The sequence below is a fragment of the Myotis nattereri genome, assembly GCF_964212035.1.
Source record: "Myotis nattereri genome assembly, chromosome: 4".
Taxonomy (NCBI): Eukaryota; Metazoa; Chordata; class Mammalia; order Chiroptera; family Vespertilionidae; genus Myotis; species Myotis nattereri.
The window spans coordinates 25075059-25102949 of NC_138079.1; the positions used below are offsets into that span (position 1 = coordinate 25075059).

The following is a 27891-nucleotide window of genomic DNA, read 5'->3' on the forward strand; positions in this document are numbered from 1 at the left end:
CCTCTATTATTCTGTGAGCAACAAACCAAACTGGGTTGGGTCTCGGGCAATTCGCTCATATGACTGCAAAGACAGACAGAAACTCCTGGATTGGAGAGGGCTCCCCTGAGGGCTCCCAGATTGGAGAGGGTGCAGGTTGGGCTAAGGGACCCACCACCAGTGCACAAATCTTTGTGCACCGGGCCCCTAGTTTTTTATAATAGCCAAGATTTAGAAGTAGCCTAATTACCCATCAGTAGATGAGTAGATAAAAAAAGCTGTGGTGCATTTATACAATGGGATATTACTTGGCTGTAAAAAAAGAAAACTTTATCTTTTGAGATAGCATGGATGGACCTGGCCCATCAGAGGTAAGTACCACATGATTTCACTTATATTTGGAATCGAATGTACAAAATAAACTAGCAAACAAAGTGGAGACAGACTCATGGATACAGAGAACAGACTGACACCTATCGGAGGGGAACGGATTGGAGGCTGGATGAAAAAGGTGAAGGGATTAATCAAAAGAAATCTCACAGACTCCGACAACAGTATGGTGATGATAAGAGGGAAATGGGGGTAGGGGCTGTTAAAAGAGTGTAAAGGGGGAAATAACTGGTGATGCAGGGAGACTTTATTTGGGATGGTGAACACACAGTACAATATGCAAATGATGTATTATAGAACTACACTCCTGAAACTATATGATTTTATTAACCAAAATCACCCAGTAAATTTTAAAAAGTAGAAACTTACATTTAACAAAATGTAGTGAATTCATTTTGGATAAGTGGCTGCATGGAAAGCTGGAAGAGGGTCAGGACTGATAGCCTGAATCGCAGATATGTGGGGCACAGGGACATCCTCTCCTCCCCTGACCCATTTCCCTAGGTCAGTGGTCGGCAAACCGTGGCTCGCAAGCCACATGCGGCTCTTTGGCCCCTTGAGTGTGGCTCTTCCACAAAATACTGGCTGTTCCACAAAATACCGACTTCTGCGCATGGGCCACAAAGTTTCAATCGCACTATACATGCGCGCCCGCATGTGGTATTTTGTGGAAGAGCCACACTCAAGGGGCCAAAGAGCCGCGGTTTGCCGACTACGGCCCTAGGTGATGGTCCCAAAAGGATGCCTTAATAAGAGAAACTTTAACAATCGCTTTCCCTCTAAGTGTGTCCTTAGAGCAGAGTTACACAAGTTTTCCTTAAATAGTTGAGATTTAAAAATCTTTTAACCATATTCCTGATGAACAACTCTAGCCTATTTCATGACACCTACCATAAGAGGAACTCTGTTAGCAGACCCTCCTCCTACTGAAGCGACTTGTCAGATTAACCATGGCTTGCGCTGCCACGGTCACGTCTCCATCCTTGTAGAATAGAGATGGGGCCTCTATACCATGTCAGTGCACTCTGTACCCACCAGTCAAGGCATATATTTACTTGGTCCCTGAAATTTCCTACATGTTCAGGTTAAATTTCCAGTGCAGCCAATCTTTTAAAGCAGAGCCAAATCCTCTTTCCTTAGTTCCAAATCTGACTAAAATGTACTTTATTATAATTACTTCACTTAATTATACAATTCACAAAAATAATGCAGCATAAAAAAACCATAACCCATAGTTATCTATGTAAAAACACACTTGTTTATCTGACTGCTTTAGAAAGACACTACAGCCGAAACCGGTTTGGCTCAGTGGATGGAGCGTTGGCCTGCGGACTGAGGGGTCCCAGGTTCGATTCCGGTCAAGGGCATGTACCTTGGTTGCGGGCACATCCCAGTGGGGAGTGTGCGGAGGCAGCTGGTCGATGTTTCTCTCTCATCGATGTTTCTGGCTCTCTGTCTCTCTCCTTTCCTCTCTCTAAAACCTCAATAAAATATATTTAAAAAAAAAAAAAAAAGACACTACAAAAATACTAGACGCCCAGTGCACGGATTCATGCACCAGTGGGGTCCCTCGGCCTGGCCTGCACCCTCTCGCAATCTGGGATCCCTTGGGGGATGTCTGAGAGCTGGTTTCAGTGCATGAATCTGTGCACTGGGCCTCTAGTATTCATGTAAGATCTTTGGTTAATCTCTTCCGGCCCCTCCAACCCCCCTTCCCTCTGAGATTCATCAGTCTGTTTCATGTTTCCATGACTGTGGTTTCCGCTACTGTGTTGAGCATCTGCCCCCTGGTGGTCAGTGCGTGACCACCAGTCGTCTGGTCACTTAGGCTTTTATATATATAGATGATGCTGCCCTAGCAGGTTTGGCTCACTGGATAGAGCATCGGCCGGCAGACTGAAAGGTCCCAAGTTTGATTCCAGTCAAAGGCACATGCCTGGGTTGTGGGCCCGATCCCCAGTGGTGGGGCATGCAGGAGGCAGCCAATCAATGATTCTCTCTCATCATTGATGTTTCTCTCTCTCTCTCCCTCTCCTTTCCTCTTTGAAATCAATAACCCCCAACCCCCAAAATATGATGCTATAAAGTGCTATCACATCAGATGTTTGCAAATAGCTCTAATGTATAAGAAAGTTGTACTTAACTTGTTTCTCAAATGTCTAAGTGTTTCTTCATTAAAAAGAAAAAGAAAATAAAGAACTACAAATCACTCTTGCAGCTTTGAGGGTGTGGTTTAAGTAAGAAAGCCTGTGTAGAACTCCAATCAGGCATCGTAAGAAAGCAGACTTGGCTCTGCATTAACAAACTGGTTGCACTGAAAATTTACCATAAGCACACTGTAGGAAATTTCAGGAAACCATATACTGGCAGCCATGGGGAGAAGTTAGCTATTATCCCATGTGAGTGCAAAAATTTACAGACCACTTTAAAGTTATTTAGTAGATAGAAAAAATAGTCTAGACAAATAAAAAGACTTATTATAGATAAAAACAGGTTTCTAAGATATTATCAAGAAAAATAATAATCCCTAAAATGGAGCATCCAGGATACTAAAATCCACACTGGAAAAGATTTTACTCTAAAGGATTCCTTTAAGATAAGCTGCTGAGATAATATCCTGACTGCCCACAACAACTTGCCTTTCTCTGACTCACATCTAAAATAAGAAACCAAGAAGTTAATTCTCCAAAATATTGGAAAAACTGAGCTCTTAACCATTTACTTCTTCAAAGATACAAGTAAAGTAATAATACAACTGCTTCTACAGTGCATGGGGGCAGGCCTCTGAGGTAAATACTCAACTCTGCCACTGCAGTGCACAAGCAGCCACAGAGGCTTGTGAATGGATGGGTGTGGCTGTGAGCTTGTGAATGGCTAGGTTGTGTTCCAATAAAACTTTATTTACAAGCTACGCGAGAGGTGGTGGGTCATGTTTGGTCAGCAGGCCACAGATTGTTAAATTCTGTTGTAATCTAATTAAACAAAACAAAACAAAACAAAACAAACAAAAAACCCACATCTATGGTAAGATAATACATAGCTTGAAGCAAGACTGCTTACCTGGCCAGGAGACTCATGCAAATGCACATGTAAATATTCCGGTGGTAAAGCAGGAATATTCAGAGAGGCCTGGGAAAGTGGGGGTATTGAACGGGTAAGTGAGGACTCAAGCTCTGCTATCAAAGCACTTGATTGATCTCTGTTCACTGCATTTTGTTCCAAAACCTCAGAATCCTTTCTTCCCGAGTCATCTAATCTGAGAAGTTCAACTTGTGATTCGATGTGTATTAATTCTGGTTTCACAGGGTCCGTCTTCTGGGAGGCAGTCAATGCTGTTGTGAGAGCCACACTCATCTCTTCTATTTCTTTACTTGACACAAAATGCTTTGTGAGGGCAGCCCAGAGCCCGTCAATCCACGGCTCAACGACAAGTTCTAAACTGGATTGTTGTAAAAAAAGGGAAAAAGAAACAAATGCCTGAGTTCTCCATTTAAATACATTAGAATTGCCCTAGCTGGTGTGGCTCAGTTGGTTGGAGTGTCTTCCCGTACACCAAAAGGGTGGCAGATTCGATTCTAGGTCAGGGCACATACCCAGGGTTTGGGTTTGATCCCCAGTTGGGGTGCGTGCAGGAGGTAACCAATGGTTCTCTCTCACATTGATGTTTCTCCCTCTCTCCCATTTTCTCTCTGAAATCAATAAAAAATAAAATAAGCCCTTACCGGTTTGGCTCAGTGGATAGAGCGTTGGCCTGTGGACTGAAGGGTCCCAGGTTCGATTCCGGTCAAGGGCATGTACCTTGGTTGCGGGCACATCCCCAGTAGGGGGTGTGCAAGAGGCAGCTGATCGATGTTTCTAACTCTCTATCCCTTTCCCTTCCTCTCTATAAAAAATTAATAAAATATATTTAAAAAATAATATATTTTTTTAATTCCACAGAATCTTAGGCAACTGTGAAAAACAGTAGGAAGACTATTCAGGATACAAGAATTAATGATGGTTAATGATGGATGACTAAGTTAAAAAGCAGAATATTATTCTTAGTTCATTAGCACTGAGCTGTAAAAAATATGAGCATGTATAAAAGTTAAAGAACAGAAATGAAGATATTTTAGTAGTAGTAATTGAATGTTTTTCCTCATAATAAATTTCCTAAAATAGAGTTGGTAATCTTTATTTTAAAAAAGTTTTAATTTTAAACCAGCATGCTAAATTTTGATGTGGCTAACAGAACTTAACCAAAACACAAGTTTACCCTAATGTACAAATGATAATTTTATCAATTGAATGCAGTATCTTTCTTTGTCTAGCCAATTTACTAATCTTTTTTTCCTACATATTAAAATAGTGCTAAGAAATTACACAAACAAATGCTAACACTTTTGATTAAGTAATTGTTCAAATCCTCTATCAGTTCTGAACAATTTTTCTGGTAAAATTTGCAGGGAGGCAGAACACAGGAGGAAAAAGCAATCATCCTTCAGGGAAGCAGAACTGATCACAAGTACATCTGAAATGTGTTGGTCTACTTACTCCTAAGGAAGTGTGGTTACTCCACAATAACATTCCACACATTCCCTGAACAGATAAGTTATGAGTGAACAGATAAGAACGACTGTGTCAGGAACTTGGAAAGAAGATTATTGTCATCTTTAATCACAACTCAAAAGGAGGTACCAATTAAATTCCAATTCATAACATTTTAGACTCTGTATTATTATGACTCTTGCTAATTTCATTGTATTCATTAGGTGCTCACACAGTACATATCTCAAAGTTTGGTTATACAGTACATCTAACCCTCATGAGCCTTTGGAAAAGCAAATACATAAAATAGTGGGTTCAGTAATGACAGCTACATTGAAAAACCAGTCTCACAACTCAGAAATATGAAGACAATAATCAGAGAGACAATGAATGTTCACCAGTGCTTACTACATGGCAGGCACTATTCCAAGAGGACAACCTATATTAATTCTTTTGATCCCCAGAGAACCTTACACAATATACGTCATCATTACTGATTTCACAAAGGAGGAACAGAAGCACAAAAAGCTTAAGTGATCTGACCAAGGTTTTAGTCAGTAAGTCAGGGATCAAGGATTTAAACCAGGTATTTGGACTCCAATCTGTGTTCTTAACCCCTTCAATGTGGTGTTACGTTAAAACAGGCGTTTTCTTGAAAATATTTTAATTTTAGAAAAGGGAAAATTCAAGTAAGGTAGTTAGGTTGAAAATTTAAGACATGCAACTGAAATACAGATTTAAAATTTTTAATGCCTGACCCAATAAATGAATAGAGAAACCAAAAGCCTTTGAAAAGAATCAAAGTATGGACACAATGAAAGGCCTAAAGAACTATATAAGGAGTTAGGAATTAAACAGCTCACACAAGACAATAAACATTTAATATCAACAAAATTCTGAAAGAAAGCCCAATATGAAGGGACAAAACTAAAAGGTAACATGCAAGAAAATGTGGTAGAGCTTTGTCACCATCAAGAACATGTGCACTGGGACATGGAGAAGATCCACTGCACCATAGCTACAGGCACAGCACCACAGCTGCAGGCAGTGATGGACATGAAGGGGGAGTTAAGGGGAATAAAAGTGTATCAAACACACTCATACAAGGTTGTAATATGCAAAAAAGCAAGACATTGGCTGAACCTGTCACTACTCATAAATAGAAATCTAGTGAGAATTCATTTAATGTATGCACCTGATAGAAAAATATTAAGTGTGTGTGCTATTATCTGGCCAAAATAGTTAAAGGTTAAATGACAGAACAAGTTGTAGGACAATCAACATCTATCAGATCTTTGAATACACTTTAAGACAGGGGTGGGGCCGAAACCGGTTTGGCTCAGTGGATAGAGCGTCGGCCTGCGGACTGAAGGGTCCCGGGTTCGATTCCGGTCAAGGGCATGTACCTGGGTTGCGGGCATATCCCCAGTGGGGGATGTGCAGGAGGCAGCTGATCGATGTTTCTCTCTCATCGATGTTTCTAACTCTCTATCTCTCTCCCTTCCTCTCTGTAAAAAATCAATAAAATATATTTAAAAAAAAAAAAAAAAAAGACAGGGGTGGGCAAACTTTTTGACTCGAGCATGGATGGAGCGTTTGTGTGAACTAATATAAATTCAAAGTAAACATCATTACATAAAAGGGTACGGTCTTTTTTTTTTTTTAGTTTTATTCATTTCAAACGGGCCGGATCCGGCCGCGGGCCGTAGTTTGCCCACGGCTGCTTTAAGAGGATTTAAAGGGTGGCAATAGGGTGGAATACTGAGTTGTAAAAGCAAGAGTAAATAAAAGTAATGAAAATAAAAATTGTATTTCTGGTGGGCATTAAGATGTAAGAGAGAGAGTGACAAGAATGTAGCCTGCTGTGAAGGCCCGGATCTACATTCCCTATTAGTGATGCATGGCCTGCTGGTCACCCTCCATGTAAGAAGGCCCTGCTGAGTTACTCTCCGTGTGCAGTCAGAGAAAGGTACACATACAAGATATCAAAGTTCCTAAACAAATTGCCGATTTCTACAAATTCCTACACATTTTAGATAAAGGTAACTGTACTGGGACACCTTTTGTAATTTCACCCATTAGCAGATACTGAGAAGGATGAGGCACTTAAACTCGCTACCTTTTGTCATGTACAAACGGGGTTCCCGGAAATGACAGGAGTGCATTGCTCTTACCCCACACAGTCATCCGCATGTCCAGTGTCATAAAAATGCCGGGCACCAAGCTCCTGAAGCCGCTTGTCAATCACCTTCCCCCCATTACAGAAGTACGTGTATTCTGAATCACCCAGACCTAAAGAGCCCAAATAGGTTATCAGTGTACAATAAGCTTTAGACTTAAAGAAGATATATGCAAATATTTCAAATAATTCCATTCATTCCCTTTGTGATGGAGAAGAAATAATGCATAACTTCACATTTTCTTATTTTTTCTTTGAGTAATACTAAGTATGAAATAATTTTCTTCTATTTTATAATGTAAAAGTACCAGATACATTGAAACAACAAATACTTTTTGGCCACTGATTAACAGAAAATCTTTTTCACATTCTTTTTTCTATGAACTGGGTGAAAAATACGGAAATCTTAAAACAAGGATTAGGTTTAAAAAACATAATTTCTGTATTTACAGACTTTTCTGATTTGTTGCAGGGGTCTGCAAACTATAGCCTGTGGGCAAAATACACCATTTTCTTTTTCGGTAATACAGTTTCACTGGCATCCAGTCAAATATATTTGTTCACATTCTGTAATGGCAGCTTTCAAGCTCCCACAGCAGAGCTGAGGAGCTGTTACGGAGACCACATGGCCTACATGCAAAGCCTAAAATACCCATCTGGGCCTTTACAGGGTTTACTGACCCCTAACCTTGAGCACACAAGGTACATCTACAATGTAAACAATCACTGGCTACGTTTCTCTTGGATAAATTAAGAACTGTTTCTATGTTTCCTGGTAAGGAAATGGGCTAACATGTTCAGACTTGGTTGCAAATTTAAAAGTAAAAGCTTAAATTTCTCAGTTTTTAAAATCATTTCCATGTACTTTCTCAACAAAAATAGGGTCCATTTATGAGTCTAAGATAGACTATAACATTTGGATAGAAAGATACATTCAGATACTAGAATTAAAGCCAGTAATGACAGCACAGCCAGAGCAGAAAATATAGTACATACCTAATAACCCATACCGCAGGTGAGCAAAGAAATCACCTGGCAGCGTCTTGTCCTGGATTTTCTTCACGAACTTGCGCGCTGTGTCAGGTGGGTCTCCAGTGCCCGTGGTAGAAACCACCACCACAAGAGGTGCTGTTTCAGTTTTCAGATCATACTACAGAACAAGAACGTCATGTGAGTTCTGCTGCTATGTGTAGTTTTGACTTACAACAAGCTTAGTTTCCTGTCTTGAACCTGTCATCAGTAATGCCTATGGCATAAGGGCAGAGAGGCACGCAGAACATTTTCAACTTGGGAAGGCAAATTGTTACTCTTCACTATCAGGGCACTTGGCAATCAGGGTCCCAGAGAGCTGAGAACATTAGCAGTGATAAATTGGGATCATCGGTGTTTCCAAGTCTTAAAATCAAGCTTCTTCATTCTGATGTTCACCTAAATGTAAATATTTCAAAAAGAGCACTACACTTCTATGTATGATTCGATGAGCTCTACTGCTAACAAATAGCATCTAGTTTGGCTCAAAGGAATTCACTTTACTTTTCATGCTGATTTAATAGATAAAAATCTGAGCTAAAATTTTATAGGAGAGTCAACACTCACTGGGCACTTTGCAAGTTATGTATTACACTCTACACAGTCTGTTAAAGTAACTTCACCTTGAAAAGGACACACATGATCTAGGAAGTAGAGAGCTATCTGTTTAAACTTGGATCAAGAACTGGAGAAACCATTCACCTGAGGAGATGTTACTAACTTAGTATTGAAAAACACTAACTACTCACCTAACTTTCAAATAGCTGCAGACCTAGGTGGTGAGGTGGCCCAAGAGGGCCAAGTCAGGATTAGTTATATGATGACCGTATTTTTGTAAGATTCAGACTGTGGCACCCATAATGTAAACTTACTTTGAAGTTACTACAGAATTACAAAACCTGCCCACTGGTGGTGTCTTCCAGGACACTCCCTATCAGGTGAGTGACTACATCAGGAGTCACCTTGGCCCTTCCTTGAACTGAGTTTATAATTCTTTTGAACTAGACATGTGGGAAAAAACAGAGGAAGTTGTGAACTTGAGTGAGAGTGTACCAGCAGGGCAGTTTTTGAAGTACTGAACTGAATTTGACTGCTTAGTGGCTAAGGCTTCAGCTTGTGCTTATATGAAAGCCCCTGCTAGTTGCTACGACCTGGATTATTTAAAACAGTAAAATCTGGAGGTCTCAACAGAACTAACTGTAAGAACACAGATCTGTTAAGTTCTTATGGATCCTATGGCAGGGACTGAATGCACAAGTAGTCCCTGACCTAAGGAAGCAGAGTCTTCTCCTGATCTTTACACTCCTGCTTTAAATTCTATTTCACAAAAGAATTAAGTACCCCTTCACTTGGAGGAACTCTGACACAAATGACAAGGTCTTTATTTTGGAGAAATACAAATGGGGCCCTGGGATTCATGAGGTGGAAAGCACACATATGCACGCGAACGCATATATCTCATTGTTCTCACAGCCATCCCATGAGATAAACAAGGCAAAAACTACTGCTTCCATGTTGGTTGATAAAGTAATTATTTCAGTTTTTGAGACAGTTTAGTCTAATTCAAATGGATAGTTAAGTGTAAAAAAAAGAATAAAAGCTGGTAGGAATCTTAAAACTCTTGATAAAATAATAATTTCTGAGTATTTAAGAGAAAAGGATAAAGGATAAAGTCCTATTCTGTTGTTTAACATCACTCCCAACCAAAATATCTTCAAAGCATAAAACAGTAAAAACCGCAGGAATAACAACTCTTACTTTATCTGATTCACTGATGCAGTGAAGATCTGCAGAAAATCCATGGGCAGCTGCCTTTTCACATATTTCTTCTGCTATGGCCTTTGCCTGTCCTTGCTGTGTAGCATAGAGTAACAAAAACCTTCTCATCTCCTCCAGGCATACGCTTTAGCTAGAATAGTTACACTGAAAAAATGAAAAAGAGAAAAGAGGATTTTCTTTCAAATAAAGTAGTAACAAACTGCAGGTATTAATTCTCCCTCATAGTCTTCAAAAAAGATTCCAACAATACCCACACAAAATATGAAATACACTTCTCTGAATCTGTTTGTTAGCAGTAATTCTCAAAGCGTCATAAAAAAGAGAATATATCAAACCAGGGAGAACAGAGGAATGAAGCTCTAATTCCACGTCTCAGAAATCATTCTGGGTTCAGACGACGTGGGCTTCAATCCGGGGTCAGTCATTCACACTGCAGAAGCGCAGGCAAGCCTCCCGCCTCCCGAAGGCTCTGTGCCTCAGCTCCCTCACTCTCTCAGTGGGGGTCACCACAGAAAGGCCTACCGACAAAGACTGAGAAAAAGCACCTGAGCAGTGGCTGAGACACAGCACTGCTCAATAAATCAGATTCCTCTTTGCTTGCTCTTTTAAAAAAGGGAAAAGTAAAACTAGCATTAAAATTGTAGGGGTCATGGGCAAAGGTCCTAAATAGACACTTCTCCAAAGAGGACATACAGATGGTCAATGGATATGTGAAAAAATGCTCAAAGTCACTGATCATCAGAGAGATGCAAATTAAAATGACAATGAGGAATCACCTCACACCTGTCAGAATGGCTACCATCAACAAATCAACAAACGACAAGTGCTGGAGAGGATGTGGAGAAAAGGGAATCTAGTGCACTGCTGGTGGGAATGCAGACTGGTGCAGCCACTATGGAAGACAGTACGGAGTTTCCTCAAAAAATTAAATATGGAACTGCCATTTGACCCAGTGATCCCACTTCTAGGAATATATCCTAGGAATATATCCTAAGAAACCAGAAACACCAATCAGAAAGGATATACGCACCCCTATGTTCATAGCAGCATAATTTACCACAGCTAAGATCTGGAAAGAGCCCAAGTGCCCATCAGTAGATGAATGGATAAAAAAGCTGTGGTAGGGGTGGGTGGGAGGGCAGGCGGGGGGGGGGAGGGGGAATGGGGGGGTAAGAGATCAACCGAAGGACTTATATGCATGCATATAAGCATAACCAATGGACATAAGACACTAGAGGGTAGGGGAGGCCAGGGGATTGTCAAGGGTGGGGGAAAAAAAGGAGACATATGTAATACTCTTTGTAATACTTTAAGCAATAAAAAAAAAAGAAGAAAAAGCTGTGGTACATTTATACAATGGAATACTATGCAGCAGTAAAAAAAGAAGAATCTCTTACCCTTTGAGACAGCATGGAGGGACCTGGAGAGTATCATGCTAAGTGAAATAAGTCAGTCAAAGACAAGCATCACATGATTGCATTCATATGTGGAATCTAAGTAACAAAATAATCGGATGAACGGAGTGGATCTGGAAACATGGAATCATGGAACAGAGTACAGAATCTGAGGGAAGGTGGGTGGGTGGGGGGGAAGGGGACATGTTATACTTTCAACAATAAAGAATTATAAAAAAAATTGTAGGAGCCTCGGTTCCTACTGCTAAATAAACTAGTAATGAACTTAACCAAATACTGTTTTATTACTTAATTCAACATCAAATATAGGTAAGTGCATGTGTATCTGCACTTAACTATGGATTGATGGAAGGCCAATATTTCTAATCCAGTCGATCGTTTTACTAGTTCACGTCTTTCCTGAAGAGAAACCAGCAATAAAATAAAGGACCCTCACAGACTTCTCATACTTACTTGGTCTCTACAACAGGGACACTGTCGATTAGTACGGAACAAGTTAAACTGAAACCCAAATCACAATCTTTTTGGCGAATGAACCACCAACAGTTTTATGCTCCTCGGGCCAGTTACATCTTAGGACAAATTAAGGAACAAAGAAATTAAAAAATAAAAGAACTGTGTTAGGGAACCTGTTAATGACCACGGAATATGCTTAGGGAACAGAACACGCCTGGCGCACGGCGGGTGCTCCGTAAATTTACGGAATGAAGGCAGGCGTGCAAATGAGTCCATACGAGGACGCCGCACATTTAGGGCTCACTGAGAACCGAGAAAGTGACAGGACGCCACGCTTCTTATGACAGCTGACCACCTGCAACCCTTCCCAGGGGCCGCGCACAGGGGTCGGCGCTTCAGAGAACAAACAGAAGCTCTTCGTGCGACAACCACCTTAAACGGGTCCCCGCATTTCTCAGAGGCGGCTCCCCGGCACACGCAGAGCAAGGTCAGGCGGAGAAGCGGTGGAGCAGGACAGCCCGGCCGGCCAGGTCCACGCTCCCAACATTCCCGAGTCCCCACCGCGCCCCCACAGTGCCCCTTAACCCTGCCTAGAAAAGCGTTCAGGACAAAGATACCGACCCAACAGGGGTCCACAGCCACCTGCGGGGCCAGCTCCGCCGGTGCACACGCGGGGAGACCGCCCGGCCCCGGCGCAGCCCGAGTTCGGCCCGCAGCCCAGCGGGGCCGGGCTTCGGATCGACCAGCGCGCGCCCTTCCCGGTCAGGGTTGGAACGCCGGGGCGCGGAAGCCGGTACCCTCGCCGACCCGGAACCGCCTCCCCAGCGGCCAGTGCTGGGTGTGTGGCCCAAACAGGGGTGCAGCGAGCACAGAGTACTCACCTGCGAGGGCCCAGCCGGGGACGCCCGGGGAGAGCGTGGTTCCGCAGGCCTTGCTCCAGCGCCTGCGCACACAGTCGCGGCGCGCGCTCCGCGTCCAAACCAATACACATGGAGAGCTCGGACGGAGCTGGGCCAATCACAGTGCGCCGGGCTGGGGGGTGTGGCTTTCTGTCCCCGCGCATGCGCCTGATAACTCGGTTCCTCCAAGGCGTGCGAAGTAAAGGCCGACCGGCGAGAGCTGCTCGGGACTCCAGCGGGCTGAGCTCGGTAGGTGCCCGTGCGGGGGTAGGGCTCGGTTTTTACGGCCCGGCCCGTGTCGTTGCTTAGGCTCCGGTGCTGCACTGGCCGGCCCAGCCCTCTCAGGCCGCCGCGCCCGGCCGGTGCTTCAGCGCAGGTCCCAGGGACGCCGGGTTTGGGGCGCCAGGCTCTGGGGTCCTTTCATTCCTAGAGGACGGGGCGCCCGGGACGTCCCCTCTTGCCCTGCACATCCGTTTTCTTAAATCTCACAGCGGGGTGTTTAGGTCTGGACTGGCCGCTCACCTTCTCCCCTTATTGACCTGCATGTCTGTACCTTTTTTATTCACTTACTTGTTTGCCTTTTGCCAGCCTAGACCGTATTCTTCCTCATTCCTAGCTACCAGGGGAAACCAACACCTCGGGAGCTTTGTGCACCTTTTAAAAAATCTTTGCTTTACATTGACCTATAGGAATTTTGGCCACTTGACCCGTTGCTTTTTTTTTTTTTTGATCTTTGAACAATGCCGGCATTAGGGGCACCAACACCCTGCCCACCTCCCACCCCTCGTGGATTGGAAAATCCGGTATAACTTTTGACTCCCCAAAACTTAATTGTGGTGGGCCCTCCGCATGCGGGGATTCCCAGCTTTGATGAAAAACATATTTAACCGGACGCAGTTCCTTCCATCCACCAATTGATAGGACGTGTGTTTGGACTTTGAATCCATCCCAGCTTTGCCACTCACTAGCTGTGTAAACTGGATAAAATTACTTCTTTGTGCTTTAAGTTTCCTCATCTGTGAAATGATGATGAAAGTGCTTAATTTATTGTGCTGTCAAGAGCATTAATTTAGTACAGGGAAAGCACAATAGTATCAGGCAAATGGTAGTGATTATCATTATTAGATGCCAGCCAATTTTCTAAGCGGCTCTGCTCTAGTTACTTATGTTTTGCTGGGGCATGTTTATTAATCACTTATTTGGGGTACTCATCCTTAGTTCCATAAGTATTGATGTTGAGTGAGGCATGTTCTCAATATATTTGACCATGTTTTTTATTCCTATATTTAGTTATAAGTCAAGAGTTGAGAATCTGATGGCATGGCTTTAATTACCTTGCGGAGGAATCTTTGTCATTTATCTGATTTTCGGATAAATGGAGCTCTGGGTGCTCTGAAAAATCAACCTGTACATCATGTTCACGAGGCAGTCAAGGGACATCTGTACCCATGGTTCTTCTGTTCACTACAACCTGGGCCTTTCAGGGTCAGGTTCCATCATGCCTGTTGTAAAAAGTTCCATTCAGAAAACGGAAATGACCTTCATCCAGTTGGTGAGCCAGTGTTCCCTCAAGTACATGATTGGGTCAGTTTTGAACAAAATCTCAAAAACATGGACGAACAGCTCTTTTACAGGAGACTGAACAACTGCGCTTCACCAGAAGAAGTGCTAAGTTTCATAAGCACACTGCAAGCTTTGCCTGATACGATGGCAGCAGGAGCCTTACAGCGGATTTGTGAAGTGGGAGAAAAAGATGGTGATGAAAAGCTGCCAAAGGAAGTAATAGAAAATCCCGTCTTTCAAGCTTTATGTGTTCAGTTTGAACAGGAACCCTCAAATCTGTCAAACACCGGTTTGGTGACTGCGTTGCAAGCCCTGACTCTGTTGTCTGTGGATCCCCAGAGTAGCTTGTTCCTGAACCTGGTGGCAGAATGCCAACATCGTGTCAAAACGGGCGGCCTGGAAATCCACTGCCTTTGTGTTCTTGCGGAAAGTCTGCTCAAACTACGAGGTCCAGGTTGTGCGACCCTAGGCCTGATTATGTATCAACTGCAAGGTGAAAAATTGGAAGATTTTACCCCCGAGGATATTGTGGCCCTTTATAGGATACTGCAGGCATGTCCTGAAAAAGTGGACCAACACCAGACATTTCTAAATAAGATAAACAGCTTTTCTCTGTCAGTAGTTTACACCCTGAGTGCTAAATCAATAAGCCAAATGCTCACTGCCCTGGTGGTTCTCGATCAAACTCAGGCACTTCCTCTGGTTATAAAATTGGGTAAATATGTTGTGAGACATATCCCTCATTTCACTAATAAAGAGCTTGGAAAAGTCTTAGAGGCTTTCATATACTTTGGGCACCATGACCGATTTTTTATAACAGCCCTGGAGCAGCACGTAGTGTCTCTGTGTCTCACTTTGGACCCTGAGGTTGTCAGCAGAGTCATGGAGTACTGCAGCAGGAAACAGATCCTTTCAAAACCCATCTTGAATGCAGTGGCAGAAACTTTTGTTTGCCATTCTGAAAAATTTTCCCCTAGTCAGATTTCTGAGTTGATTGAACCATTTGGAAAACTCAATTATTTGCCACCAAATGCCTCTGCTTTATTTAGAAAGCTAGAAGATATGTTATACACTCATTTCAACTCTTTTCCTCCCAAAACACTATTGAAACTTCTCCATTCATGTTCACTTATTGAATGCCATCCAGTCAACTTTATGGGAAAAATATTCAGTCCTTATTTTCTTCAAAAGCTGCAAGGTGAGTTGGTTATAACTTCTGCAAGTGGAAAAAATAACCTTTGAACTTAATGGAGTTTTCAAGTCACATGTAGCTTTTACATTGAGCAATGCTTTACCTTTTTTTAAAATTTCATAACTAGAGGCCCGGTGCACAAAATTCGTGCGGGGCGAGGGGGTGGGGGGTTTCCCCCGCAGCCCGGCCTGCACTCTCTCGCAGTCTGGGAGGATGTCCAACTGCCTTGGAGGTGGGAGAGGCTCCCGCTACCACTGCTGCATTTACCAGCTGTGAGCCTGGCTTCTGGCTGAGTGGTGCTCCCCCTGTGGGAGCACACTGACCACCAGCGGGCAGTTCCTGCATTGAGTGTCTGCCCCCTGGTGGTCAGTGCATGCCATAGCGACCAGTCTTCAGTCGATTTGCATATTAGCCTTTTATTACCTAGGAGGATAAACTAAAGAGGACATCTGAAGTTGTAGATAGCAGTGTAAATGCAGAATTAAAGCATGCTAGAACATTGCATTGAGTGAGAGAACAGTTTCGGGTAAACAGACTGCTGCCCTAGCTGAGAAACAGTATTCTTAGGGGGCTGTGGTGATGGAACTGGTAAAGTCACAGCAACATGTTTGAATCTTTGTGAAAGAGAACTGTAGAACTCTTTTTTTTTTTTTTTTTTGAGAGACAGTAGTATCTTAATTGAAGGGCACCAGATATGTCAACAATCTCAATTTCCAAGAACTTCCATTAATTTGACTAACATTTGGTCCCTCTTAATTATATATTCTCTAGTTAGGAGCTTCAATTCTTGGAAGTTAAAATGAGATTGCATTGATGGTAAGCAAGAAGGCATAAAGGCATAATTAATTCCAACATATTCTTTTCATAGTGTCATTTAAGAGTAACTTACTGGAGTGAATAAATGAATGTTTTATAGTCTTAATATTCTTTTAACTCTTAATATTATTTTCTCTCATTACATATATCAAAATTCAAATTTAACTATGACTAAGATGCTTTTTATTTCAGGCGAGGAATCATATTTGGACAGACTGAGCCTAGCACAACTAACCCAGCTTTTGTTAACCTCGATCCTCGAATGCCCTTTCTATAAGGTAAAAGCATGAGCTGTGCTTTATTTCTCTATGGGGGCAGTTTTCTTTTGTTCCCTTTCCCCTACCATCTAACATTTTTGTTTAGTTCTTTCTCTTTTGATCTGTCTCAATCTCATTAACAACTAGAACTTCCATTCACTTGGAGTTAGTGGTCACCAGATAGCCTTTTCTTTGATAAATCAACCCCACTCCTGTTTTCTTGTCCTTGAAGGACCCATTTCCTGGTGTGTAAGATTCCTTGGAAGATGCTGCAGGGTTAGATTAATAGTACCAGAGAGCCATGCTGAGGGGGTTAGCCCCACAGCAGTGTGGCTCTGGACTGAACACATCCTAAATCATCTGGGGTACATTTTTAAGTGCAGGCTGTCATCTGACGAAGTTCGGTGGAGGTGGAGTTTGTGTGTCCCGTCAGGTACTCCGCAGTGTGGGGGTAGCCACATCTCCCCCACTTCTATTGTATTGTGATATTAGTCCCTTTAATTTTTCATTTGACTCTGAAAAACAGTATCACATTTTTAAATTATATTTTAATGAGCAATAAGGAAGTTGAGCATATCTTTAAATGTTTCTTGGTCATTTACATTTGCTGTGAATTGCCTTTCTACCCTCTAACTCATATTTCTATTGGCTTATTTTTTTCCCATAGGAGTCATTGTAAAACAGATTTTAGCTATTGTGTGTGTTGTACATATTTTCTTCTGGTTTTAATTCTTAGGTTTTTAATTTAATGTTTATGATGCCTCCTTGCTGAATAGAAATTTTTAAGCTTTCTATAGTCAAATATATCCCATCTTTTATGGCTTCTAGGTTTCCTATCCTGCTTAAAAATATTTCATCACTCATAAGCTAGTATCAATGTTTTACTAAATTTTTATTTTTATTTATATTTTTTAAACATATTTTTATTGATTTCAGAAAGGAAGGGGGAGGGAGAAAGAGCTAGAAACATTAATGATGAGAATCATTGATTGGCTGCCTCCTACACACCCCCTATTGGGGATCGAGCCCACAACCTGGGCATGTGCCCTTGATCAGAATCAAACGTGGGACCCTTCAGTCCACAGGCTGACACTGTATCCACTGGCTAGGGCTACTAAATTTTTATTATCTGGTTCGTTTTGTATCTTATTTTTCTTTCTCATATTTGCATATACAATTTGTAGGGTCCGAAACTTCTTCCTAAATATCAGGTGAGATCATTTCTTACTCCGTGCTGCTCCCTGGAGACGCCTGTGGATTTTCATCTTTATAAACATGTGATGTTTGGATTGATTGACCTTTTGGGAGCAAGATCATATTTTGCTTCAAAAGTGTTAACACCATATTATTACACAATAGGTGAGTAATAGGTTTTATTGTTTACTAACTTTTAGCCTTCATTCTCATTTGGAATATTTGCAACTTAGTAGCCATAGAAGGTCTGGAAATACAAAATGGACTTGCCCTTCCCTAAAGGCGAAGTGGAACAAGGGTGTGCAGTAGGGCTGAGTCAAGACTGCCTGGGGTTGAGTTCCCACGTGTTAGCCACATAGTAGCAGACTGTCTTTGGGCAGAGTTTTTACCTTTTCTGCTTGCTGCTTTCTGTAAAATGGGAGAATAGTGACTTCTTAGACTTGTTTAAGGATTACATGAAATAATGCAAGTAATACAGTAAGTGCTCAGTAATCGTTAGCTGCTGCTGTACTCTAGGCCAGTGCTGTCCAGTAGAGTAGCCACTAGTACATATGGCCACTTACATTTAATATAATTAAAATTTTAAAAAATTCAAAGTTCAGTTCCTCAGTCATATTAACCACACTTTCAAGTGTTCGGTAGCCACAGGTAGCTCACGGCTGCCATATTGGACAACAGAGGTACAAATGTTTCCATCACCATGAAAGTTCTGTTGGACAGCACTGACCAGAGACAAGTCCTTCTGCCCTTACACATTTGTAAAGATTAATGTCTAAAAGAAAATCAGCTCAAAGAGGACAGTGTTTTACTGGCTCCAGGTGGTCACATCTCACTCTCCTCCAGTACGGGCTCCTTTTAGAAAAGGAATGGCAGAGCATCAGTGGGAAGGAAGGGGAGTCTGTCCATGCTCTGGGACCACATGTCGGGGTGCAGGATGCTTTACTACCCTGGCGGCTCTGGGCGCTCCAGTGAAGAAAGGTCCACTGTGCATAGGTGTCTGGCATTGCTTAATTTAAAGGATTTTCGTCACTGGTTGAAGGAGTCAGTTGTGTGAGTGACTCTTGTTATCCCCCAGATAACCGGAGAACCCACTCCTTGTTTTTGTGTAGTTGAGCGTTCTTAGTTTCAGGCTGACTTGGTTGATTATAGACCCGGCTAAGTTAAGCAATCTCAACATTGTCTGGTGTGGTCATTACTTTGCAGCCCTCAGCCAGTTGGTAAATGCAGTGTGGAAGAATTCAAACAGACGAGGAGGAAAGGAAGATAGTGTTTGTGAGGGTGTCACACGAAGGATTTTTCCTTTCTTCTCTCACCAGATGTTGAAATTAAATTAGATGAAGAAGGATTTGTATTACCATTTACATTTCATGAAGACGTACATAAAAGGTAAGAAAACTTGTCGTTAATGTTACTTGCTGAGGATAAACAATGATTGTCTTCTAAGAAAGTGAAAAAAATAAACATTCTGGAAATTAAAACACTACTTTGCAGCATACCAGTTTTGGAAAATATTTGTAACATTATATGAACCTCAATTGAGTGTTTTCTTAACAGATTAAAGGAAACACACTCTTTATTTACTTGAAACTAGTACTGGCAAATAGGAATAAGCAAATCCCAAATAAATTCTGATAACTAAAAATATGTAAGTATTTTGGGTTGTTTTAAAAATTGACTCTCTCTCTAATTTTTCAGGGTAGCACTGTGTATTGATGGTCCAAAAAGATTTTGTTTGAATAGCAAACACTTGCTGGGAAAGGAAGCTATTAAACAAAGACACCTACGCTTACTTGGTTATCAGGTCGTTCAGGTATGCTTGTGTCTCCCCGCCCCCCCCCTTGCCCCCCCCCCCCCCCCCCCCCCGCCGCCCCAAAGCAATGTCTACTTTAGATTTGCTTTTTCCAGGTTACTAAGTGGTCTGCCAGCCCACTTACATTAAAGTCGAGAGCATTTTATTTTATTGAATTTATTGGGGGGGGGCATTGGTTAATAAAATTATAGGTTTTAAATGTGCAGTTCTATAATCCATCATCTGTATATTTTATTGTGTATTCAATTACAAAATTATTGGAATGTCTGTTTTATTTATTTATTTATTTTTTTAAAATATATTTTATTGATTTTTTACAGAGAGGAAGGGAGAGAGATAGATAGTCAGAAACATCGATGAGAGAGAAACATTGATCAGCTGCTTCCTGCACATCTCCCCCTGGGGATGTGCCCGCAACCCAGGTACATGCCCTTGACCGGAATCGAACCCGGGACCCTTCAGTCCGCAAGCCGACGCTCTGTCCACTGAGCCAAACCGGTTTCGGCTGGAATGTCTGTTTTAATTCCCACCTGATTTTATGAATAAAAGTGGACAAGATAGCCCATTAAAACCAGTATCCTCATCACCACTTAGGGTTTAAGGCCTTACTTGTATTTACATCATAAATCACAGCAGAAGGTCTCATGTGAGGAGCCACAGTGAGTGGGCATGGAGCTTCCACAACTCTTTAAGCTGTCCACCAGTCTGCCCTCTCTTTCCTGTCTGGTTACTCTTTTCCACTCTATTTTTTCTACATTCTCAGATTAATTTTCCTAAAATTAATCGTGCCAGTGTGTGTTCAGAGCCTTTATGTTTATTGCTTATTGCTTAGGTGATAAAGTCAAAGCTCCTGGGCGTCTCAACGTCCCAGGCCCTCTGCTCTGGGAGCAGCCCCGAGCTGGCAGCCAGGCGCTCTGCTCTGAGCTCGGGGGCTGCTCCCCTTCCCTCAAGCCCCCTCCATTCTCTCTGGCCTTTCTCCCTTTGTCCAGCTGCTTCCACCACCACACTGGTCTCCCACTCTGGGTATCTGTGATCATTCATCAGCTCCCAGGTCAAGTCCACCTTTCACCCTAATCTGACAATACCAGAGCCCAAATTTTCTTTGCACGCTCTGCTTTGTATTTCCTGAACCTAGGTGCTGTTGTAGGCACTGGGGCTACAGGATGAAAAAGCTAGTGTGGTCTTTGCCCTGCAGGAGCTTACATTCTGCTGTGGAGGAGGGTGAGGAACAAGTAACCAAAAAAATCAAGGGAGTTTCAGATTGTGAAGGATTATGACAAATTTTATTTTCCTCCCTTTACAGATCCCCTATTATGATATTGAAACTCTAAAATCAAAACTTGAATTGGTGGAATATTTACAAAGGAAACTATTTTCTCAAAATGCTGGCATTTGTTGGTAAGGAGAAGAAATACTGGCTTCAGAACTCATATCGTGAAAGAACTTGTGTTTTCATGGGACTCAGTATAAGAAAAAGAATATCATTTGTGAAATAGCCCTTTCTTTATGGACTGATGATCTGGAAATGGTCTGTAGTTTTGCTTATACCATGTATATAATTACTGGTGATAAATTTAAAATAAATTTTAATTTAATATCATTATCATACTTTTACACAATAAACAGAATTAATCAAGTATAATAAAGTATGTAATGAATAAATTGTTATTATTAAATCTTCTGCCTTGTAATAGCTATCTGCTAACTGAAAATATGCTCTTTAGAGACCTTAGTTTCCTCTTCTAAAAAATATAAGGAAAAAAAGTTTATCTGCCTTGTCCTTTTATATTTTCTTAGAGGAAATGATATATGGTAAGGAGGAGGAGGAGAGAAAAATAGAATAGAGTCCTTTGAATATAAATATAATTATAGAATTGTGCAGAAATAACCCTTTAGCTAGTAAGAAAATATATTAATATGGGAGCTTTTATCTTTTTAAAAAAATTAAGGCTTAAAGACTTGAAAAAACTTATTAGGGTTAGGTAGGGTTTTGGGGAGGAGGCAGGCCTCCTACAAATCTGGAGTTGGACACAGGTTCTTCCACCAGTTAGTTCTTCATCCTTGAGCAAGGAGACAGCGTCTCTCTCTTCTCACTCACTGTGCTGAGCCTGTGTGGAGCACTGGAGCACAGCGTTGTGTGAGTCTAAGGGCTGTGTGACTGAGGTGCTCCTCCCCTTTCACGGGTGCGAGGACCGGTTCAGAGAGGATGACTGTCCGGCCTAGCATTTCATGCCTCACAAGTGGTGAGTGAGATTTAAAGCTGGTCTTGAGAAGCAACATACTTTAGTGGCTAAGAGTTCTAGCTTCACCACTTGCTAAGGGAGTGACCTTGAGCCTGTTTCCTCAGGGGTGCTCATAAATAAGGGGGTTGTGAATAGTTTCCAGAACTGCCGCAACCAAGTACCACAAACGGGTGGCTTGAAACAACCCAAGTTTATTTCCTCAGAGTTCTGGGGACTGGACGTCCATAATCAGGCCATGTGCCCTCAAAGCCTCTACAGCAGTGGTCGCCAACCTTTTGCACCTCACGGACCACCAGTTGGCGACTGCTGCTCCAAAGGGTTCCTTAATCCAGTGGTTCTCAACCTTCTGGCCCTTTAAATACAGTTCCTCATGTTGTGACCCAACCATAAAATTATTTTCGTTGCTACTTCATAACTGTAATGTTGCTACTGTTATGAATCGTAATGTAAATATCTGATATGCAGGATGGTCTTAGGCGACCCCTGTGAAAGGGTCATTCGACCGCCAAAGGGGTCGCGACCCACAGGTTGAGAATCGCTGCCTTAAACCAAAGGTTTCCTTTCACCTTTGGTGGCCTCAGGCATTCCTTGGTTTGTGGCAGCATCACTCCAATTTTTGCCTCCATGTTCACATGGCTGTCTTCCCTGTGTGTGTGTGTGTGTGTGTGTGTGTGTGTGTCTGTGTCTTACCAGTTTTATAAGATTAGAACCCACCCTAAGACCTCATCTCGATTAAATCTGCAAAGACCCTATGTCCAGATAAGGTCACATTTACAGGTAGTGGGGGTTAGGACTTCAATATAGCCTTTTTTGGGGGATGGGGGAGGGGGACACAATTTAACTGGTAACAGGTTGAAATGAAAATTAAGTTAATAAATATAAAACCCTTAGAAAGCTAGCACAAAATAAGCACAGTCTATGTTAGCTAGTTTAATTGATCTGAATTTTCACCCCATCATGCCATATACTTCACTTTTCCCTTTTGAGTCAGTTTATCTTCAGAATAGCAAGTGGAGACAAGATAAGCTCTAAGATCATTCTTTAAAGTTGATGCCTTTGAACATAGAGCAGGAAGGAGACATGGAAGCAAATGGAGATTGAGCAGGACAGAGGTGCTGTGGATTCTGATGTGTCCGTGCACCCACGTGACCTTGTCACTCCCTTCCTAGGCCAACCTCACTGCACTGCCTCTCCCCTCGTGACTAAGCTCATCCTTGGGTATGATACAACCCTGAACCTTGAAGTAAACACCTTACAGTTTAAAGAGGGGGCAGAGCCTTAACTAAAACAGAGGTAATCACAGTCTGTTATAAATTATCCTATATAATAAAACCCTAATATGCAAATCAACCAAACGTGGAATGACCAGTCACTATGACATGCACTGACCACAAGCGGGCAGATGCTCAATGCAGGAGCTGCCCCCTGGTGGTCAGTGCACTCCCACAGGGGGAGCGCCGCTCAGCCAGAAGCTGGGCACATGGGCTCAAGGCCTCTCCTGCCTCCGCAGCAATACTAAGGACCCCTTGGGGGATGTCCAACTGCCGGCTTAGGCCCACTCCCCACAGGGAGCACCAGCAGTTGGACATCCCCCAAGGGGTCCTGGACTGCGAGAGGGCACAAGCCGGGCTGAGGCCCCCGCCCTCCCACCCCCCGCCAGCCTCCAGTGCACAAATGTGCACCGGGCCTCTAGTGTAAATGATAAGAAGGAAAGCACAGCCTAACATGTTCTTCCACCTTTTCAATTTATCTAACTCCCTCTCATCCATCATGACCTTTTTACTGGTTGATCTAATTGGACTCAGGTACTCCTTCCTCTGCACTTCCCATTACATCCTCTGTTGAGCCTTTGCTCCTTTGGGTGCTCCCCTACTCACTTCCTTTGTTCATTCAACAAACATTCACTAAGCCCCGACAGTGCTGGGCGCCCAGTAACTGCTGGAGCTCCAGAGGGAAACAGATAAGAGCCCTGCCTTGAGGGGTTAGGAGTTGGGGGAGGTAAATAAGTGAGCAGATGATGACAGTGATGAGCCAGCAGGCACTCCTGAAGCATGAGCAAGACTCTGGGAATGCAGAAGGCCAGGCCTGCCTGGGGAGTGAGGGAGGCTTCTTGGTAATATTGGCGAGCTGAATTCCAGAAGGAAGCAGGGAGGGTCCATGTGGGGGAAGAGCATTTCAGGCATCAGTGGCCAGAGCACTCAGTGCAAAGCACACAGGCCAGTCATAGGAAAGGAGGTGAGACCTTATTGGCAGTGTTTGATTTAAAACAAATTTTCATCCTGAAAATGTGCATGTGTATATATTATAAATAATAATTTAGGCTAATAAATAAGATTGCTGATTTTCCCCATTGGCTTGAGTTTATCAAGGTCTGTCATATTATAAAGCCAAGTCCTTATAAGCTGAATTCTCATGTTACTTAATTTTAATGTCTACCTATCCCAGCAAAAGTGATGTGATTGTGCTTGTTGAAATTTCATATCCAGCTCTGGCCACTGTGGCTCAGCTGGTTGTTTTCCCATGCACTGAGAGGTTGCTGGTTTGATTCCAGTCAGGGCACATGCCTGAATTGTGGACTTGATCCCCACTAGGGGGTGTGCAAGAGGCAGCTGATGGATGTTTTTTTCTCTCCCCCCCCCCCCTTCCTCTCTCTCTAAAATCAATAAAAACATATTTTAAAAAATTACATATCCAGTCTTATAGCTCATGATACCATACATTAATGCTTTCAAATAAGGTTTAACCTTGCTGTAGTATTCAAGAGTAAAAGCAAAGACAAGTAAATCAGAGAAAGAAAAATTGGTGAAAAAAATTGTTTTACTTGCAAGCAAAACCCTTGAAGCAGGGATATGTATCTCGAAGCACAGTGATATTTATTCTTCAGGCCTGCCACTAGGGGGCAGCAAAGGTTAGGACGTGAACAGTGTGTGTGTGAGAGAGGCGGGCGCGCGGAGGGAGGAAGCAGGAGCCGTGGAAGGGTGCAGAGACACTTCTTTTCTGCCTGAACTAGGCCTAGACAGGAGAGGGTCAGGGGCGTGCTGAGATGAAGAGATGCCTGATGGAGTGGGAGTTCCTTGACTAGGATCCTACCTTCCGAAACTTTCCATGCCGAGGTGCATATGGAGAGTTGGTAAACATCTGTTCAATGGGGAAAAGAATAGGAAGGAGCAGAATTCAGCATATTTAATAGACTTCTTGGAAAATAAGAAAACAGTTCCCTCTAGAAAGCTACCCACACTGGAAGACTTTGTGTACAAATGCAGGGATGGGCTATTGGGTCTCTGTGGTAAAGGAAGTGAATTAGCCTCAAAAGGGTGAGATTTCCCCAAGCTGGAAACATACCCAGACCCGTTCAGAGTCTAAACACTTAGTGTAGAAGCGTGAAATGAGACACACTTTGTAAATCCTTGGCCAGTACCTGGGAAACAGTAAATGCTCAGTGAGGCTAGTGGGCCGTTATCATTGGTGCATGTGTTGTGTTTCATTCTCAACTAAACATTACAACTGGTGGTGAGTGTGCGTGTCAGGTATGCTCTAGAAGAAGGAACAGGACTCACTCGCTGGTTACAACTCCTAGGGCAGTGGTTCTCAACATTGACTGCACATTAGAATTACCTGGGAATCACCAGAAGGATGAGGCCCAGAAATCAGGATTTTAAAAAGATTCCCAGGAGCCTAACTTTTCAGTCTTTTTATCAAATACCTATATGATTACAGTAGAATAGACTCATTACACCTGAGGGCAATTCAATGATCAGTGTAAATATTTAAAATAATAAGTGTGGTAGACTGAAATAAAAATAAGGAATAAGAAAGGGTCAATAAGTAAGGGTCACCCCTCTATTACCTACACAGGATCTGAGCCACATGGGCCATTTTTACACGGAGAAGTAGCCTCAATTTCCAACCTGATGCACAGCTTCATAGAAGAAGGTTTTGGATACCCCATCCCACAGGGTCCAGAGTTGGCTTCTCAGGCCAGGCTAACATTAACCCTTTTACACACAATCTTGCTCTGCTGTGCATCTCTCCAACGTAGTTCATTCAATTTCTCCCCATTCCACTAGTCTCCCCATCTGCTTGGTTGGCTGTCTCTTGGTTTCTCTATTGACCTCTCTCTTTTGCCTCAACAGTGAATATGCCTAACTTTTTGTTGGCATTCTTCACCTGCTGGGCTTCATCATAAGAAAGTTTGCCTTAATACACTTGTAATCCCATCTCAGAACAAACAAACAACTAACTCTCAAACCCTCCCACAGTCTCTAGCATACAGTGCACATTATTTGTGGCTTGGAACTGATATTTTGGGTTCTGTTGTTTGTTAGAAACAATACCTCTTAATAACTCTACTGTCACTTTGATTATGAAAAACTACCAACACATATAAGAGGAGAAACAATAGTATCATGAATCCATGGGAGTCCCTTTACTTGGCATGAAAAATTACTGAAATTTTCTAATCATGTTTCAATTCTTTTCCTTTTTGCTTCCTTTTTATGTTGGAATGCTTGTTGAAAAATCTAAGCTATCATACACTTCTATCCTAAATATCTAGTCTACATCCTAAGTTCCCCATGCTATCTCAAAAATAATTTTTTAACTGTGGGTTTGTTTGAGTCAGGATCCAAACAAAATGCACATATTACTATTTTTAGCTGTTATCCCACTTAAGTTTTGAGTCTTTTCTGCTGTAAATGCACCTCACCCTCACCTAGTTTTCCTGTCTCTTCCTTTTGAAGAAATTAGACAAATTGCCCTGTAAAATGTCCCACAGTTTGATTTGGTGGTGTTATATAACTTGTTCCTCTACCTTCTGTAATTCCTGTTAAACTAAAAGGTAGATCCAGAGGCTTGCTTAGATTCAGTTTAATTTCTTTTTCTTTCTTTCTTTCTTTCTTTCTTTCTTTCTTTCTTTCTTTCTTCCTTTCTTTCTTTCTTTCTTTCTTTCTTTCTTTCTTTCTTTCTTTCTTTCTTTCCTTCCTTCCTTCCTTCCTTCCTTCCTTCCTTCCTTCCTTCCTTCCGTTTAATTTCTTTTCCTTCCTTCCTTCCTTCCTTCCTTCCTTCCTTCCTTCCTTCCTTCCATTCTCTCTCTCTCTCTCTCTCTCTCTCTCTCTCTCTCTCTCTCTCTCTCTCTCTCGACAAGGATGCTTTGGAGGAGGTACTGTGCATTTGCCTTGCATCATACACTAATGTCTGGTTGTCCCCTCTTGGTGCTAGTCACTAAGTGTGATCCGTGGGTGCTGTATGACATGCATGATCCATCCACTCTATAGCCCCATCAGCCTTCCACCTAATGGTTTTAGCATCAGTTGATGATTGTTGCCTCAATCATTATTTCTAATAAAAAATTATTTCTAATTAAAAAATTATTTGCTAATTCTATCAATCCTTCTATTTTCATTACATTTATCTATAAAGAACTTTCTCCTATCAACTACTTGTATACCCTAACATAATGTTTACACAAAAAAGATACATCTTTTCTATCGTGTATTAATTTATAGAATAAACAGTTGGTGCTCTGGTCATTTTATTTCCTTAGGATATTTATTAACTCATGAAATGTTATATATTTGATGTGTTTCAATCCAGTACCCCTGTCTTTTTTATGCTTAAATGGGATACCTTTCAGATGGGCCCGTTCATCCTTTTCACCTCATCACATAAATTTTAAAAAATTTCTTGGCAGAACAAGATGTTCCAGGCTCATCTTACCATTTCTTGTTCCAGACCTAAGTTCCCCAAGCTGGGTCACCCCTCCAAGGAACCCCGGTGCCTGCAGCGTGCTCACTGCTGAAGTTGTTAGTATTGGGGAATTACCATTTTAGGCATCATATAAAATCAAGTTCATTTTTATTCCAAATCAACAAGGTGAACCAAAATTAAATTACATTTATATATCTTGATTCATAACTTTGATGCTTAAAGTGACTAATCATAAAGGCTCCATCAAGCGCATGAGCCAGCCTACAGGAAAAACCTCATGACCAAAAAGCTTCAAACCAGCTGACAAGATTCATGCCTTTTTACCAGGAAGGAGGCATAGAATAAGGTAAAGGTTTGTCTAACTAACCCCACATGGGCCACTGCCCATGCCCAGGCTCATGCTATTATTCTCACTGACAATCAGCACGGATGGGAGATTTGGACACCAGTGCAGACA

General features: G+C 42.2%; 2 protein-coding genes across 2 annotated transcripts in view; one reads left to right on the top strand and one right to left on the bottom strand.

The window, feature by feature from the left end:
- The window catches only part of MTRR (5-methyltetrahydrofolate-homocysteine methyltransferase reductase), a 31587-nt gene extending 18874 nt beyond the window's left edge, over positions 1-12713 (bottom strand). Inside the window, exons 1-5 of the mRNA XM_081088884.1 lie at positions 12636-12713; positions 9863-10027; positions 8072-8225; positions 7071-7188; positions 3430-3808 (exon numbers count right to left, since the gene is read on the bottom strand). Coding sequence (XP_080945010.1) covers positions 3430-3808; positions 7071-7188; positions 8072-8225; positions 9863-9991 — 780 coding nt within the window. The 5' untranslated portion in view covers positions 9992-10027; positions 12636-12713. The remainder of the gene's footprint in view (positions 1-3429; positions 3809-7070; positions 7189-8071; positions 8226-9862; positions 10028-12635) is intronic.
- Positions 12714-13394: 681 nt separating this feature from the next.
- On the top strand, positions 13395-21118 carry FASTKD3 (FAST kinase domains 3). Its single transcript, XM_081089939.1, has 6 exons — positions 13395-15414; positions 16417-16502; positions 17666-17840; positions 18992-19061; positions 19371-19485; positions 20789-21118. Exons 1-6 carry the CDS (start codon positions 13974-13976, stop codon positions 20885-20887), a joined length of 1986 nt encoding a protein of 661 aa, XP_080946065.1. The 5' UTR covers positions 13395-13973; the 3' UTR covers positions 20888-21118.
- The last annotated feature ends 6773 nt before the right edge of the window (positions 21119-27891 follow it).

Coding starts and splice junctions, on each gene's coding strand:
- FASTKD3 (XM_081089939.1), top strand. CDS start 13,974: ATGGCTTTAATTACCTTGCGGAGGAATCTTTGTCATTTATCTGATTTT. Junction 15,415..16,416: donor TTTTCTTCAAAAGCTGCAAG/GTGAGTTGGTTA, acceptor TTTTTATTTCAG/GCGAGGAATCATATTTGGAC. Junction 16,503..17,665: donor TCGAATGCCCTTTCTATAAG/GTAAAAGCATGA, acceptor TACAATTTGTAG/GGTCCGAAACTTCTTCCTAA.